This window comes from Athene cunicularia, assembly GCF_003259725.1.
Source record: "Athene cunicularia isolate RWA chromosome 19 unlocalized genomic scaffold, athCun1 chr19_part1, whole genome shotgun sequence".
In the NCBI taxonomy this organism is placed as follows: domain Eukaryota; kingdom Metazoa; phylum Chordata; class Aves; order Strigiformes; family Strigidae; genus Athene; species Athene cunicularia.
Genome location: NW_020799124.1, coordinates 3824755 through 3839933, shown reverse-complemented (window position 1 = coordinate 3839933; position 15179 = coordinate 3824755). Strand labels below are relative to the sequence as shown.

Below are 15179 nucleotides of genomic sequence, written 5' to 3'. Positions count from 1 at the left end.
TTTCCATCTATAAGGTTTGGGGACAGGCTCTCCCTTGGGGGCCAGTCCTGCCCTGACGACAGGGAGGTTTGCCTGCTTCAGCTCTGTCTTTGCTTTTCCCTTAACCTGGTCCCCGTGTCATCGGTTGCTCTCTGTACCCCTGGGCGAGCTCAGCATCTCCCATCAGTGCTGCTGTGGGCTGTCAGTGCTGCGGGGCAGCTTTTGGGGTGCTGCGTGGCACAGGAGGAGGCAGAGCTCAGGGGGCTCACCTTAATTCCCGGAGCCTTGATTTTTCTGACCTATAAAACAATCCTTGTCCATTTGGGTCTTTGAGGAAATGTTTGAAACAATGATGCTTTTGTAATGGTAATAATGACATTAGGTTCTCATCCATAACTTGATTTTATTTATTTATTTATTTGCCCTTTCTTAGAGGGAATTGCTGCTATTTTCTGGGCATCAGGCCCAATTTTTGCTTCGTTCTGTCTGAGTCCACACCGCATTCTGGATGCTGCACCCAAAGATGGAGCCTGTGCGGATGAGCACATCCAGGCTGCTCCAAACCTGGAGGCAGCTCTTTGTGCCTCCCACAACGTTCCCACCCATCGTCTTGCCACCTGCGAGGTTTTCAGCCTCGGCTACACGAGCGTGAATCAGGTGGTGTTTTCATCTGAATTAATATACTAGGAGTCCTTGGGTGTGGGAAGAAGGCTTCAACAGTCTCAGGCTGGATCTGCTGCTGGACTTTGCTGCAAGAGAGCAGTTTGTCTCCTGGCAGAGCAGCACAGATCACCTCTGTGCAATAGGCAGGAGCTGCCTCAAAGCAAAATTATGGCAGAGAGAGGAAGGAGCAGCTGAGCGGTCTCCTGTTCTCCCAGGTCATTAGAGCATCCGTGTGCATCGTGTCTAGGTACAGAGCAATGACAAGTTTGGATGCTTCAGGAGAGTAATGTCTGCTTCCCGGCGAGAAGTAAATTAGGTTAGTTTGCCTCATGTCAGTATATTATGAGTCAGGGGCGTTCATTAACATTTACCAAAATCTGAATGAAAACTGAATTCTTCATTAGACAGAAAGGTTGGGTGTCATTTTGCTGGGTTTTGGGGAAAATTCTCCAAAGATTGGAGCTTTATTTTTAATAGACATCTGCATGCCAGCCTGCAGGAGACTGCAGTTCTGTGCACTGATATGGGATCTGTGTGTTGTCAGGTTACCTGGCGGTACTGGCTGTTGTTGGCTTGCTACGGCGGTGGGTGCCCAGCACACACACTGTGTCCCAGCTCTGTGCCAGACCCACCGCGCCGGAGCGAGCAGAAAGTCTGCACCGGGGCGGGGGGTTACCCCTAGAAAATATTTCAGACACATTTTCCTGGGCAGGATGAGTTTCGGTGCAGCATTTTGTGCCATGTTCTCACACCATTTCTCTTCGGGCACTCCTTGCTCAAAAGTCCACTGCCGTTAGATTGTGGGACCACAGATTTATCAGTTTGAACGTGGGAAGAGATTAGGTAAAAACACCAATTTGAGACCAACTCCCTGAGCAAACCACAGCTCAGCCTTTACCAGGGAGCCTGTGGCAGGCTGCAGGGAGCCTGATCCCTTTCAGGCTGGTGACGGGGCCCTGTCCCTGCCCGGAAAGGTTGCCAGAGGAGTGCTGAGCGTGGCCACGCTTGGCTGCGAGCCTCGGCCCAGCCCATCGCTCGCTCCTCTGCGATGCTTTACCTGCTGCATCGCTCTCTGCCAGCAGCCACAGGCTGGCGGGGAGAGGCAGTGCCGGCTGAGCCGCGAGCAAATGCCATGTGTTGCTTCAGTCCCTGGTGCTTTCCCAGCCCCAGAGGCTGCAGGCAGCTCGTCCGGCTGGTGCTGAGCTCCGGAGGGGACGTTTGCTGCAGGCTGGGGCCAACGATGGCAGCGAGGTGCCAAATCTGTGCCCCTGCGAGCGGTGGTGTGGCTGGAGCTGGGAGCAGGCACATGCCACCCGTGCCTCTGCTCAGTATGCGGCAGAGCACCTCCCTGGCATGGCCCCGCAGCGGGCTGCGAGGGCACTGGGGGGCTGCCGTGGTCCCCGGGGGCTGGGGCAGCCCCACTTCCCTCACCGCGGCGCCCCGAGGATGCGACGCAACAGGCCAGCGGCTCCTGACCCCGCGCTGTGACCTTCCCCCCCTCCAGGGGGGTCTGCTGGGGACCGACACCGCTTCGGCAGGGAGATGGGGTGAAGGGGTGTGGGGAGCTGGGCTTCGACCCAACTTCTGCTTTGCTCCCGCTGGGCATGGCGGGGCTGTGCTGGGGAAGGGGCAGGGGGCCGGCTGCCCACGCTGGGGGCCGTGTGGCCGGGGCGGCGGGCCAGCCACAGCCCTCATTCCTCCGCTGCTGGGTACCGCTTTGTTGCTAGCTGGTGACATCACCCGAGAGCCCACCCCCTGCCTCTTATCCGTCTCTCCGTCTCGCTCATTTATTCACAGGCAGCGCTGGCAGGATCAGGGGCTGTGCAAGAGCCAGAGCTGGCCGCAGCAGCATGCGTGCGGCATCTGAGGCTCAGGGCGCGAGAACCACGTAAGGTGCCCGCCAGAGCCTCCCCCCTCACCCGCCTCTACCTCCCCTGGCAGAAACTTCACGGCTCCCTCACGCACGGTCCGGGCTTCTCCGGGGGGGCTTGGCACGGACAGCCGCATGCATGACACTCCGAAAAGGAGAGAAAATGACCATAAGTATCCAGGAGCACATGGCTATTGACGTCTGCCCCGGCCCCATCAAACCCATCAAGCAGATCTCCGACTACTTCCCCCGCTTCCCCCGTGGGCTCCCCGCCGCCGTCGGCCGCAGCGGCACCCTGCGCTCCGCCGTCAGCCAGCCCTCCGTCAGCCCCGCCGAGGCCCCCCGCGAGGACGACGAGGACGTGGACCAGCTTTTCGGGGCGTATGGCACGACACCCGCCGAGCAGCCGCCCAAGTACCAAGCACCCGAGGAGGTGGTGGACCCCGAGGGCTATGAGTCCGACGACTGCAGTGAGTTCCTAAGTTTCCACAGGAGTTTGCTGGGTGCTGAGGGCAAGGGTGGGTCTAAGGACTGGTCCCCCATCTTGGTCCCTGAGCTTGGGCGCCCTTCCCGGCTGCCAGCCACACTGTTCATCCCTGGGGTTGTGTGGCAGCAGTGACAACCCTCTGCTGTGGTCGAGGCGGCTGTCACAGCGCTGTCCCTGGGTGGAGGGAGGCCCCGGGAGTGTCCCTGCTGCAGCCAGGTTGGCCGCTGAACCCAAACTAGGGAAGTCTCTCAAGAGCCACCAGTTGCTGTGCTTTGCCGTTGTGGTTGATGCACTTCTCTGCCTCGTCCCTGCTCGCCTCCTTGCTGCCGAAGGCTGCCAGCTGGGCTCAGACCCTTGGGTTAATCCATCTCGGTGGTGCAGCCTGCTCCAGCCACCCTGCTGATTAGCTGGCAATACGCTCCAGCACCGCCCGGCTCCAGATTGGGGAGATTTGCTCAGAATGATATCCGCCCGGGAAATCTCTGCCCTCTCCCTTGGCAAACTCCGGCGTGTCATTCCTCACCCTCCAGCTGCAGACAGAGCGCTGCATGAGATGGGTGGGGGTGGCTTTTGAACAGAAAAGGCTTTGGTTCTGGTAGATGCAGGTGTTTGCGGTGAGGTTTAACCCCTCCCCACCCAAAACGTCCTTCCCACCCAGCTCGATGGAGCTGGCAGGCTGCAAAGCAGCTGCTGTCTGGCTCTGCCAGCCGCGGTGGCTGGGATAGTGTTGCTTTCCTTGAGGTCGGTTAAAGCCCAAGGTCTCCGTTCAGCTCAGCCTTTAGGGGCCAAATCCTGTGAGGGGCTGAGCACAAAGTTTGAAGCCAGGAGATGCCGGGGAAGGGAGTCAGTGCTGCCGAGCGGTGCTGCGTGCTCGACCTGGGGGAAGGGGGAGGCTGAGCTCCCCCAGCGCTGAGCTGTTTACGGCCCAGCGCTGGGCAGGCGGTGGCTTTCCCTGTGCAGAATGTCACAGCCCTGCCTCGGCATCGCTCCCTCGCTGCCGCGCGCTGGGCTGCTCCCCTCTGTGCTAGACCCCGGAGCGTGACCCCAGGGAGGGCTCCCCAAAGGGCTGTGCTTGCTGCAAGGCAGCACGGCAGCCCCCGTGCCCCCCTCTGCCTGCTGACCACCAGCTACAGCTCCGGGAGAGGCTGGGGCTCTGGCTGTGAGCCCAAACCGACACTCCCTCTATCCCCATCCCCATGTTGGGGTCACGCTCTCTTTGGAGGAGGCGAGAGCCGCTGTGCTCGCAGGGAGAACATCTCTGCTAAGCCGTGTTTATCCCAGCTGGGCAGTTAACAGTGACTTTAACCGGATTTGGGTTATTTGCTGCTCTAATTATTAGATCATCTTTGTTCACCCCAGCAATAGAAATGGGAGCAACTGGGCTTCGGGGCAGAGGTGTGTGTGGGAGCTGAAGCACTCAGGGCCCTGGAGAGCGATGCTTTCACTGGGTGACTTGTGGGGAAATTGCCCAAGGTGCTGTGTCCTGCGTTTAGCCCCACCAGCGATGCTGGAAGCAGCTCGGCTTGGTGCCGGGGGCTGGCGAGTGTTTGTCTCACCCTGGCTGGTGTTAGGAAGAGTGTTTCTTACAGCGTAACAGGTGTCAGGCAAACTGCTGAGGCTGTTTTGCCAGATGTGGTGGGTTTTCAGCTGGAAAAGGCACAGTGGTGCCAGGAGCAGAGCGGGGAGGTGGGGCTGCTGGTGTCACATCTCTGGGGACAGCATAGGACGGCCTCAGCCGCTCTCAGGGCACGGGTTGGCGTAAACGTGCAGGATGAGACTGTCACTCCTCCATGTTGAGCGGCCAAGTCGCAAAGCCAGACGAGGGCTTGCTGGCCCCATTTCCCAGGCAGGGAGCTGGCAGGGGATTTGTGCAGCCTGACTTGAGCCATCGGCTACGCTGGGGAGTGTCTTTCAGCTCCCCCATGTCCCTGGCAGGTGATTCAGGGCTGCTGCATTAGTCACCTGCACTAAATTTCCCCTGGGGAGCCTGTCTCCGCCTGTACAGCAGGACAGTGTTGGGGTTTAGGTGGTGTCAGCTCCCTCGGTGACACACAGGGTTCGGGGAGTTGACCCGGGGTCTCTGGGCATGGTGGTGTCGGAGCCTGGGTGCAGTGCCCACGAGTCGAGGTCTTGTCGGGCAGGGGTGCCTCTTGCCCCACTCCCCAGAGATGCTCCCAGCACAGCCCTGGAGGGAGAGAGATTTTGCCATGGCAGAATCCATCAGGAGGAGGAGGAGGAGAGGATGGCTCCTTTCCGTTTGTCCCACCTGCCTGCGGGTTTCCCTCCTCCAGCACCAAAGCGGTGGTGCTGGCAGGCCGGGTGGGAGGCGTAGAGCTGCCCCTGCCTGGGGAAATGAGCATTTGGCTGGGTTTCCCCTACACTCATTCCTGCCCGGCGTGACTTTTCCAGCCTGGTGTTTCTGGGTTCCCAGCAGCACCAGGCTGATGGGTGTCAGGGCCGTGCTGCTCAGTCTCTGCAGGGTGGCATCGGGCAGGGGCTGGACCAGAGCTGCCCCCCCGGCAGGGCTGCAGGCAGCAGCGCAGGGCAGGTCCTGCCTGCGCCCCGCTGCAGCTCACCTGGGCTGGCTCCCTGCACCACATTTCTTAATCCTTTGCCGAGTGATGCTCCTGACCCCACCAGTGATCTTGGGAGGTGCCTGCGGAGCTGGCAGGAGCTTCCCTCCTGCAGACAACCTCTCCCTGGGATGTGGGCAGCCCCAGAGCAGGGCAGCTCTGGGAGAAGCATCACTGTCTGCTCCCATCCAGGCAGGGCAGCCTGACCCAGTGGTTTGGCATCCACAGAGAGCAGGAATGTGTGTGTGTGTGTGTGTGTGTGTGTGTGTGTGTTTGGTGCTTTGGAAAATCAAGAATCCCAGGGCTGCAGGAGGCAGGTGGGATCCCTCCAGAGATGGGCAGGGACTTGGCCAAGGTGCAGTTGGTAGGGTGGGAGGGGACCCACTGACCTGGGCATTTGCCACAGGCAGATGGCACCGGTCACTGGCCGGGTCATGCAGAAGGCTTGAGTTGGTGGCTCTGGGGCATGTGGGTCTGAGGCCAGTGGTGCGGGGCACCGCAGTGCAGCCCCGTGGAGCCGGGGAGTGCAGTGCTCGGGGGAGCTGGGGAGGTGCCAAGGAAAACAACACAGTCCCTGCGGGGCAGCCGTAAGCAGCCTGTTGAATGCAGCGAGTGGCAGGGAGCAGGCAGGGCCAGGGAGCTGACAGAGCAGATAATGAGCAGAGACGTTGGGGCTGGCCCTGGGAGTGCTGGGAATCACATGGAGCCAGCCTTTCCCATCAGACCTGCCAGCAGCGATGCTGTGAGGATTTGCAGGGTCGTGATCAGCATCCTCTGCTGTACCAGGGCCTTTGGGAGACCCTGGGAGAGGGACTCGTCGCTGCCCTGTGCTTTCTCTGTCCCACCTCTGCAGGGAGGCTCCGGGGCTGGAGGCAAAGCTGCACAGAGCAGGGACTCCTCATGCAGTGGGTTTGTCCCTCACAAAGCTGCTGAGGAGAGGGAATGAGGCAGGAGAGGTGGGCAAACGGGTGTTTGGTGTAAACCCTGCAGAAGGGTGCCGTTGGCTCAGCGTGAGCATCTTCTGAGAGCAGGGGGGACCTGTGAGGATTTGGTGATGAGAAGCAGGGGATTTGCTCCTACTGCCTCGGGACACCCGGCTCTCACCTCATCTTTGGTTCCCCTGGCTGGTCCCGGGTGGCAGCAGCAGTGGCCTGTCCCCTGGGGTCCCCAGCCACCAGGGATGCTTCCAGGGATACTGCCAGGGGAACTTGGTTCACAAGAAAAATAAGGAAATGCCAGCTAGGTGGCAATGTGCCACCTGCGAGGAGCTGGGTCTCGCCTCCCATCTCCCCTGATTCCACGCAAATCCGCTGCCCCTCGAGTGCCTGCGCTTTCCCCTCCACAGCACCGCCGTGAATTTGTACCTGAGGGCTTTTTAAAGGTCTCTGAAATCTCTGCACAAGCAACGCAGAGGTAGAAACGTGGTCCCGTGGCTGCTCTCGCTGGTGGACGGCACCGGAGGAAGCGGCCATCCTTCTTCTGTAATGTGCAAGCAAGTTCCTAGCACTTGAAGGAATGCTCCGTTCCCCTGAGCTGCTGTTTGGCTTTGGAGCGAGGCTGGGGCTGCGCTGGAATCTCCTCCCTCCTCTGGATGTGTTTGGCTCTGGGATTTTGGATGGATGGGGAGGCAGCCCGAGAGCAGGGGGTTGCAGTGGGAGCTGGCGTTTCAGGAAGAGCTGCCCCATACTCTCCCTGCCAGTGCTCCGGGGCTGTTTATGTATGTACAAACCCAGCCAATTTTATAGCGTGCCCGGCTTTATTCACGGGAGGAGCAGGCTCATGGGCTCTCAAGCTGCAGCATAAAAACGACTTCTCCAAACTACAGCTGAGGCCTGTCCTGGCGCACGGCTGCTCGTGACGCCTGCCGCAAGCAACGCCACAGAAGTTATTTAGGAAGATTCTCATTTTGAGCAAAGAAGATAATTAGGCAGGCAAAGCCGTCATGCAGATATTAATTACTGGCTGCTTGAAGATGTAAAGAAGAATGAAGGTCTTAAGGGGTGCAGGGTTTGCAAGTCACCTGGCAATGCTTTTGGCCAGACAGGAGGAGGCAGGAGACATGACGAGGGGAAATGTGAAACGATGAGGATATTTACTTCTGAAATGCAGCTCCTTAGCATATGCTGCCACTGCTATTTATAACTTTTGAATCGTCTTTTCAATCCAGATAAGGCCAAAAGAAGTATTTTTTTTTTTTTAACTCAGGAAACTAAACAAACCACTGCTGATTTCAGCAAAGCCTGGAGCGTGATTTTGCCAACTGTACCGCGACCCGAGCTGCCTACGCCGAAGAAATGTGTGTAGGTACCGGGGGCAGTGTCAGACCTGAGGTTTAAGGGCGTTGTGGAGCTTGTAGCCCTCCCAGGGGAGACACGGGATGTTCATTAACCCAGGGGACTTTGGATTAGCTTTGGTCTGGTTTCCCGTGGGTTACCCAGCTGTTGGGAAGGTGCTGCCATGGGGTGAGCTCTCGCCCCTTCCTGCTGGCCGCCCCGTCAGTGGTACGGGACGAGGCTGTGCATCGGGGGCTCCTGGTCCTCCAAGGAGCTGAAGGCCCTTCAGCCCCCAGAGATGCTCGTTCCCAGAGGGTGGCCGTGGCCAGGGACACCATGAAATGCTGGAGATAAGTGCAGGACGTGCAGTGAGGCCAGCGCACGGGGACAAGCAGGGTCTGTCCGGGCATCCTTCGATGGAGCGAGTGTAAGAGCCGTGGCCTCCAGTGTCTCTGCTAATGAAGGAGCTGCGTGGCTGCTGGTTAAGGAGGGGCCCTCCTTTGGCCTGGCTCCCTCCCTGCCCGCCCAGCCCTCAGCCCTCCCCTGGTCCTGGCGTGCAGGAGGGGAGGCAATGCCCGGCCGGAGGAGGGGAGCTCCCTGCCCCGCAGCAGCTCCACCACCCTCATCCCTTCGCTGACGTCCCTCGCTCCAACACGCTCGAGCCCAAGGGGTTCCCAGATCTTTCATCTCTGTGTTTAACACTGAAGGCAATTTTGGGGTGTTGTTAATTGCGATACTGTATTTCATTAAAGGAAGAGAGAGGGAGAGATTTGAAGGCCATCTCTAAATTGAAATTGCTGAAAGTCTAATTGCTGCTGACATCAGGGACCATTTAGTGCTGTAAAACATAATTGCATCTCTGAACTGTTCTGAGCAGATAAGTGTTCCTCTGAACACTCCTCCTGGAGAAGACAGAAGAGCTGATGAGCATCCATCAACCAGCCTCACAAAGAAGCAGCTCCCTACTCTGGAGCTTGCCAGGGGCTGGCGCTGTGTCTCCAAAATGAAGAAATATTAATTGCTGTAGATTTTAAGTGAAAAACCCATGACGAGGAAGGTAGCAGTTGCAAGAAAGAGAAGTTGTGCTTATTCTTCACTCCTGGTCCTGTTGAATTCAACCACATCTGTGGAGTTCCCGAGGAAGGAAGATCTCCTGCCTGTGTGCTGGATCTGGTCCCTGCTGGGTTTTTGTGTAGGACTGGGAACATCCTTCCCGGCCTGCAGCAACGGGCTGGAGCCCCGCGATGCTGCCAGCTGGCCGACGAGAGTGTCTGTGTCCCAGCACAGTGTGCTGCCCCTGGGACGTGTCCCAGCACCTTTCCCAGGACACCCTTTTCATGGAGTAGCTCATGGTGACACTGACTTTCAGGAGTGTCCCATGTCCACCTGCCCTCACCACCTTCTCCAGCTGATGCTGAAACCTGCGCAGTGCCTGTAGGTTCATGCCGGAGGTCGGTGCTACCACCAGACCTGGGGGCTTACAGCTCTCAGGGTCTGCAGCACCTCGACTCAGCACCTTGCAGGATCCATCCCTGACAAGCTGTGCACCCAATCGCCGTGGAGCCACACGAGCTGCAAGCGGCAGCCCAAGCAGGTCTGTGCACAGACTGGGAGCACTGGTGGTGCTGGGACTGATGGTGCTGGTTTTTTGGGGTAACCCTGGGGTCTTTCAGGGGCTCGCTCCCATGTGGGGAGAGGAGTCAGTCCTCGAGCTGCCCCAGTGCTCGCTGCCTGCGCTGCCCCGTGGTGTGCTGGTGGACCTGGACAAGGTGCAGGAGCACACGCAGCCAGCTGCCAAAGCCATCCTCAGCAGCTCTGCTTGGAGATGGCAGGAAATAATTTCTGTTCCTCCCGAGGAGTCATTTACAGACATTTTACATGGGGCTGTAAGTGCACAGAATTACTTGCTGCCTTTCAGGACCTTTAAAATTATCTCCATTGCAGAGGAAAATTAAAGCAACGGAAGAATAGGGACCTATCTTTTATAGTGCATTAAAAAATACCCAGTCTGAAGGTTACTGAACCTGTGCTTTCTGTAAGGGAGAACTAATCCAGACAATCCCCAGCAGTCTTTTTACTGCTCCACTCTGATCTCCCTGGCACAAAATCCTTGAGCAGATTATCTTGGGAGCAGCAATGCTGATAAGCAGAGGGACTTAAGGCTTTTGGACTTCTTTTTAATTAGTTCTATAGTGGTTTTTCTGTGCACACCTCAATTTCACCCAGTGTAGAGCCTTGCTGGGCTTTCTAATGGCAGTTGTGATGCGAAAGCTTCCCTGACTTTGGAAGTTAAGGAGTCCACTCAATCATCAGTTCCCTCCGCTGCGGCTGTGCCGAAGCTTGTGGGTCTGTGCTGCAAGTGCTGGTGACTCTTCTGTGTCTTGAGCATCTCTTGGGCTGAGGAACTCTTCTCCCTGGGGTGCCCCAGGCCACCGAGGGGGGTGGATCTGCCACCCTGCGTGGGCCAGGTGAGGGCATGTAGCCTGCAAGGACAGGGGCTGGACAAGGGAGCAGAGCACAGATTTATCACTGCGTTTTGCCTCTCATCCCGCAGGTATAAATAGAAGCTACTTCAGCCTCCTCGTCACCCTGGGCGCTGATGGGAAATGTCAGCAATAAACAATTTCTGCCGACTCCACCAACAAGGGCAGTAGCAGCGCTGTGCCAGGATGCCACGCTGCCCGCGGGCTCCGGCCGTGCTCGCCATATCCCACGGCTAAGCCCAGAGACACATCTGCTGGTTATGCTGGCCTCTGATAATTTTGTGGCCCACTGAATTAATGAAAATGCCCAAAGGTCAGTGGGAAAAGAGGCTGCATTCCTGTGCAAGTCAGATTTATTTTTCCTTTTCAGAGCCTGTGTTAAATGCCAGACCCTGGCTGGCACCTTCCCATCAATCTCTCCCAATTCATAGAGAGGAAAGAGGGTCAGAACCTGCTAATGAGTTCAGTTCTCCTAATGGTTATTTTATCATTGGAGCAGAATAATTGTAATAATAATGATACATCCTGCCTGCTGTCTGGAGAGCGCAAAGCTGCCTTTGTAATGCCTGACAAAGACGTTTATTTATATTTTTTTATTTGCAGCCTGTGTGATTAGAGGGCAGCGTTCAGAATAGCCCAGTCGAGTTAAATACGTCTCGTAACAGTGCTTTGAGGCTAATTGCTGCCCTTTTCTTTTTTAGGCACTCGCTCCCCTAATTACAAGCACAATCGAGTTGCATCTCAGCTGCGAGGACGGGTGGGAGGGGGAAAGCGGTCGGAGAAGGGTGATTCGGCTGCGTTGCGGAGGGCCCTGTTTGGATCCAGCTACCGCAGGCTGGAGGCTTTGGGCCTGATCCTGCCGGCTGGAGATGATGAGTCTCCCGCAGGAGGGACTGGATGTGCTGCCAGTGCTTTGCAGGAGGGGTTGGAGCGGTGAGACCTGTGCTGGGGTTGTGGTGTTGGCTCTCTCCACCGCTCGCTCCCTGTGCTCCCCACTCCAGGAGCGCAGGGCTGGCTCGCCAGCTGGACCTCAGACCCGTGGAGGTTCTCACGGAGCTGTTGGGGGCTGCAGGGTGGCTCCCACCCCTGGGTTCAACTGGAGGGTTCCTGCCATCAACTCAAGCAAACTGGGAGCAGATGGCCGGGGATGCAGGCAGCTTGAGCACCAGCCTCGTCTCTGCCTTCACCGCTGTGCTGAATCCGCCGGCGCATCCCCAGGAGGTAACGGGGACTGCGGGGCTGGGACCACGCTGTCGGCGCTCTGCTCCCACGGGACACGTGTCCTCAGCATCCGCCACCCCGCTGGCTCCTGGCTCTCATGGCAGCGCTCGCCCTCGGCTCCACAGCGGTACCTTAGCGACCAAACCCCAGGTTAGCTGCTCCCTTTTGTCATCTCCATATGGCTGCGTTTTTAAGCAATTAGCACAACACGTTCCGCTGATGTTTCCACATCCCTCTGCCGAAAGGCAGACCCTTCCTTGGGAATTGAGACTCACCATCAATGAAAAAAAAAAAAATTAAAAAAAATCCCTGCGGAGAGGAAAACCCCTCCAGGGCTGGTGGAGAGGCAGGGAAGGAGCGTGTCAGGGCTGGGGGGAGCCAGGCACCCCCATCTATTCCCAGCTCTGAGAGGAATGGGAACTACTCAGGGTTTGCTCACGGACTGTGAGGGCTGGGGAGCAAGACCTTAGTCCCCATCTACAAAACAGGCACCTGCTGCTGTGTTACCATGCTTTTAGGTCTTGCTTGTCTGAGAGAGGCTCCCCGCTGCCCTCGCCCCTGGGGCAGGTTGTGGCACTGCGGGGCCAGGAGGCTTTGTGACTATTTCCTGGCCGAAGTCTGTTTTCATGCCAAGCTTTTAATTTGTTTTATAAATTGCCAAATCCAGCAGGCTAAGCCGCGGGCCCCCTTCTGTGATAAAAATAAAATAACAGCTTGAACTTGGGAGGGCCGAGCGGTGGGGCTGGCAGGAAGCGGCTGATTAAAGGGCAGGTGGAAATGATGAGGCTCTGGAACCGGAGGCTTCATCTTCCGCTCTCAAGCAAAAATGCAGATTTGCTGAGTTTTGCTGACTTGGCTTTCGCCCATGTGCCGCGGAGCCTCCCGGCTGCACCGGCCCCGGGCTGGTGCTCTGCCTCTGCCGTGAGCTCGGGCCAGGCAGCCCCCAGCACACCGGGGCACTGCAGCGCTGTCCTCCTCTGTGCGTGATGTGGAGCGAGTTTGGCTGGTAAGTGCTCTGGAAATGCCCGCTTGGGCCAAACCCAGAGATGACGCACAAGGTGTTGCAGGTTTGGCCTCACCCTGTATCAATTCCATCTTCCCTGAGCCCTGGCAGGTAAACCCCACTGATTTATGGCTTACCTAAACCGACAGCTAATGTGCCATGAAATTACTCCAGAATAAGGGGGGTGCATTATTCTGGCAGAAAGCTCTCTGAATATTTGCTCTGCTTTGAAGGCAAGTTATTTGCTCCGGAGCAATGATTTTTATTTGCTAGCAGGCAAACCTGTAGCTTACTTGCATTTGAGCTGGAAGATCGCTGTGAAATTGCAGCAGGAAGGTTTCAGTCCCCTGAATATCTGCTGCCTCCTGGGGCGCCTTGCTGCAGAGGCTATTGACGCTGGAAAAAAAACACCTTATTTCCTGCCATAAAGTTTGTCTAACTTACCTCCCAGGCAGCAAACCCTGCTTTGATATTAAGCAAAATTGTTCTGGTTTTTATTTTGGAATTTTTTTATTTTTTTCCCTACTCTGAACCTGCGTGCACAGCGGGAAGGTGCAGTTACCTTGGAAACAGAGGTGGGATGCTGTGCGGTGGTAAAGCAGCACTTGGGCAGACCCCTTTTGGGAAGGTGGGCCTGGAAAAGTGTGGGCTGCTGGCTCCAGAGCCACCCTGGAAGACCGAGACTGGTGGCAGGTGAAGCTCTGCGGAGGGAGATGCTGCTCCGAGTCTGGGCTTTGGTGTGGAAATCGGGTCTGGGAGCCTTGAAGATTAAATCATGTTTTTGGAAAGCATGCCTTTTTAAGGCTTTTTCTCTGCTTTGGATTAGTGCAACTTGCTCAGATATTCCAAAGGGAAAGAATTTTTCATATCAAATGTAATTGTGCTGCTGCGGTTCTTCTGGTTTGTTCTGGTCTCCCGCCCCTTCCCTGCGGTCCCATCCCAGGAGCTGCCCCATCGCTGCTGTTCCTGGGTTGTGGATGCCGTAAGGGAACGCTGCTCTGATTAAAAGCTGTTGGTGTTTTTCATTTTAACCATAAAATCATTTCCATTCTCACTGGGTTTAATTTACAGTTGCAGCCAAATTGGAGCTGGGAAGGGATCCCATTGGTGGCTCATTTATTTGAAGGTGTCAGTACACAAACACTCATTCTGGGAATGCCAGCGGTGCTGGAGGGGGGAGATGTGCCGACAGCGGGTCTCAGCTGTGTCCCAGCCGTGCCCAGATCTTCCCGGAGAAGAGCCTTCAGCTCCTGGGGGATGGGGAGCTGAGGGCTGCAGTGGGGCTGCTGATAGATGGGGGTGACCCGCGTGAAAGCAAAGCCCGGCTGCAGTGCCTGGGCGAGCCGCAGCCGTTCATCCCTCTCGCTCCTCTCCCAGGGCTGTGCCAGCCCCGCCGGCCAGACGTGGGGATGGCCACCAGCCTCCCAGCACGAAGCCATGTTTTGTAACCCGGCTCAAGGAGGAGTCATTATGTTTTATAATGCCTGCAGCCATTTCTATAGCATCTTCATCCATTTCTTTTGTGCTTAGAGGGAGAAGAGCCGGTGTTTGCTGGGGCCCGCAGGTTAATAACGTCTTTTCTCCTTCGCAGCCACCCTGGGGACGCTGGATTTCAGCTTGCTCTATGATCAAGAAAACAACGCACTCCACTGCACGATCAATAAAGCCAAGGTACGTCTCAGCGCCAGGCGTGTGAACAGCAGGACTCAACCTGCCTGGAGGTGGCCACCTCTGTCCTGTTTGCGGGGCCACCAGAGCCCTGCCATGAGGCCACCCGGGTGCCGTGGCTGTGCCAAGCAAATGCAGCAGTGAGGGCAGCGTGTGGGGGTGGCCGAGTGTCCCCCCATCCCCGGGTTGCACCAGGGGCTCTGGTGTCCCCAACTGCAGCCAACTCTTCGCCATCTCCACATCCATCCCAACACCCAGTGCTTCTGCCCTCTCCTTCCCCTCCCTGCCTTTCGGGGCGTTTCCAGTGGGATGGAGATGGCTGCTCATCCCTGTGACGAGATGGTTGCAGCTACTGATGCTTTTTAGAAAAGCACCCAACCCAATGTTGTTATTTACTTGATGCCGTGACCGGCTGTCAGTTTATAAATGGCTCTTTTAAATGCTGCTAATCATTGCCACAAAGTGCTCTGCCTCAGCGCCTTTGCCGTCTGCGTGATTGAAGCAATTACGGGTTTTTTGCACATTTTGGAGCAGAAACGGATAGCTGAGGTCCTGATTCTGCCTCTGGGCCCTTGGAAGGTGCTTCTGGGTGCTGCTCAGTTTCTCTCTGCTTTATCTGGCACAAGGATCAGAGCAGCGACGGCTCCAGGACAACACGGCCGGGCCCTGACGGTGGTGGGTTGGTGGAAGAAGACCTTAGTCCTTGTAGATCTTGGGAAGGGGTGGAGGGTTTTTACAGAAGTCAGGAAAAACTGCAGGAGAACGGGCTGTGAGCTGAGCCCCCAGAGAATTAGCTCATGCTGTTTGCCTCCGTAGGATGCTCCTTTTCCCTCCAGCTGCAACTGGCTTATTTGTAGCCCCCACCCTAGAACCCACTGCTGAGATTGCACATCCCCACCCCAGGGTTCTCCCCGTCTGCAGTAAGACCTCAAGCACAAAAGCTTGGCTTTGGGGCTGAG

General features: G+C 56.9%; 1 protein-coding gene across 2 annotated transcripts in view; it reads left to right on the top strand.

Moving 5' to 3' along the window:
- The first annotated feature begins 2439 nt into the window (after positions 1 to 2439).
- DOC2B (double C2 domain beta) overlaps positions 2440 to 15179 on the top strand; it is a 35181-nt gene continuing 22441 nt past the window's right edge. For both annotated transcript variants that reach the window (XM_026861599.1, XM_026861598.1), the window contains exons 1-2: positions 2440 to 2982; positions 14144 to 14223. In XM_026861599.1, the coding sequence (XP_026717400.1) occupies positions 2652 to 2982; positions 14144 to 14223 (411 nt within the window). In that variant the 5' untranslated portion in view covers positions 2440 to 2651. The remainder of the gene's footprint in view (positions 2983 to 14143; positions 14224 to 15179) is intronic.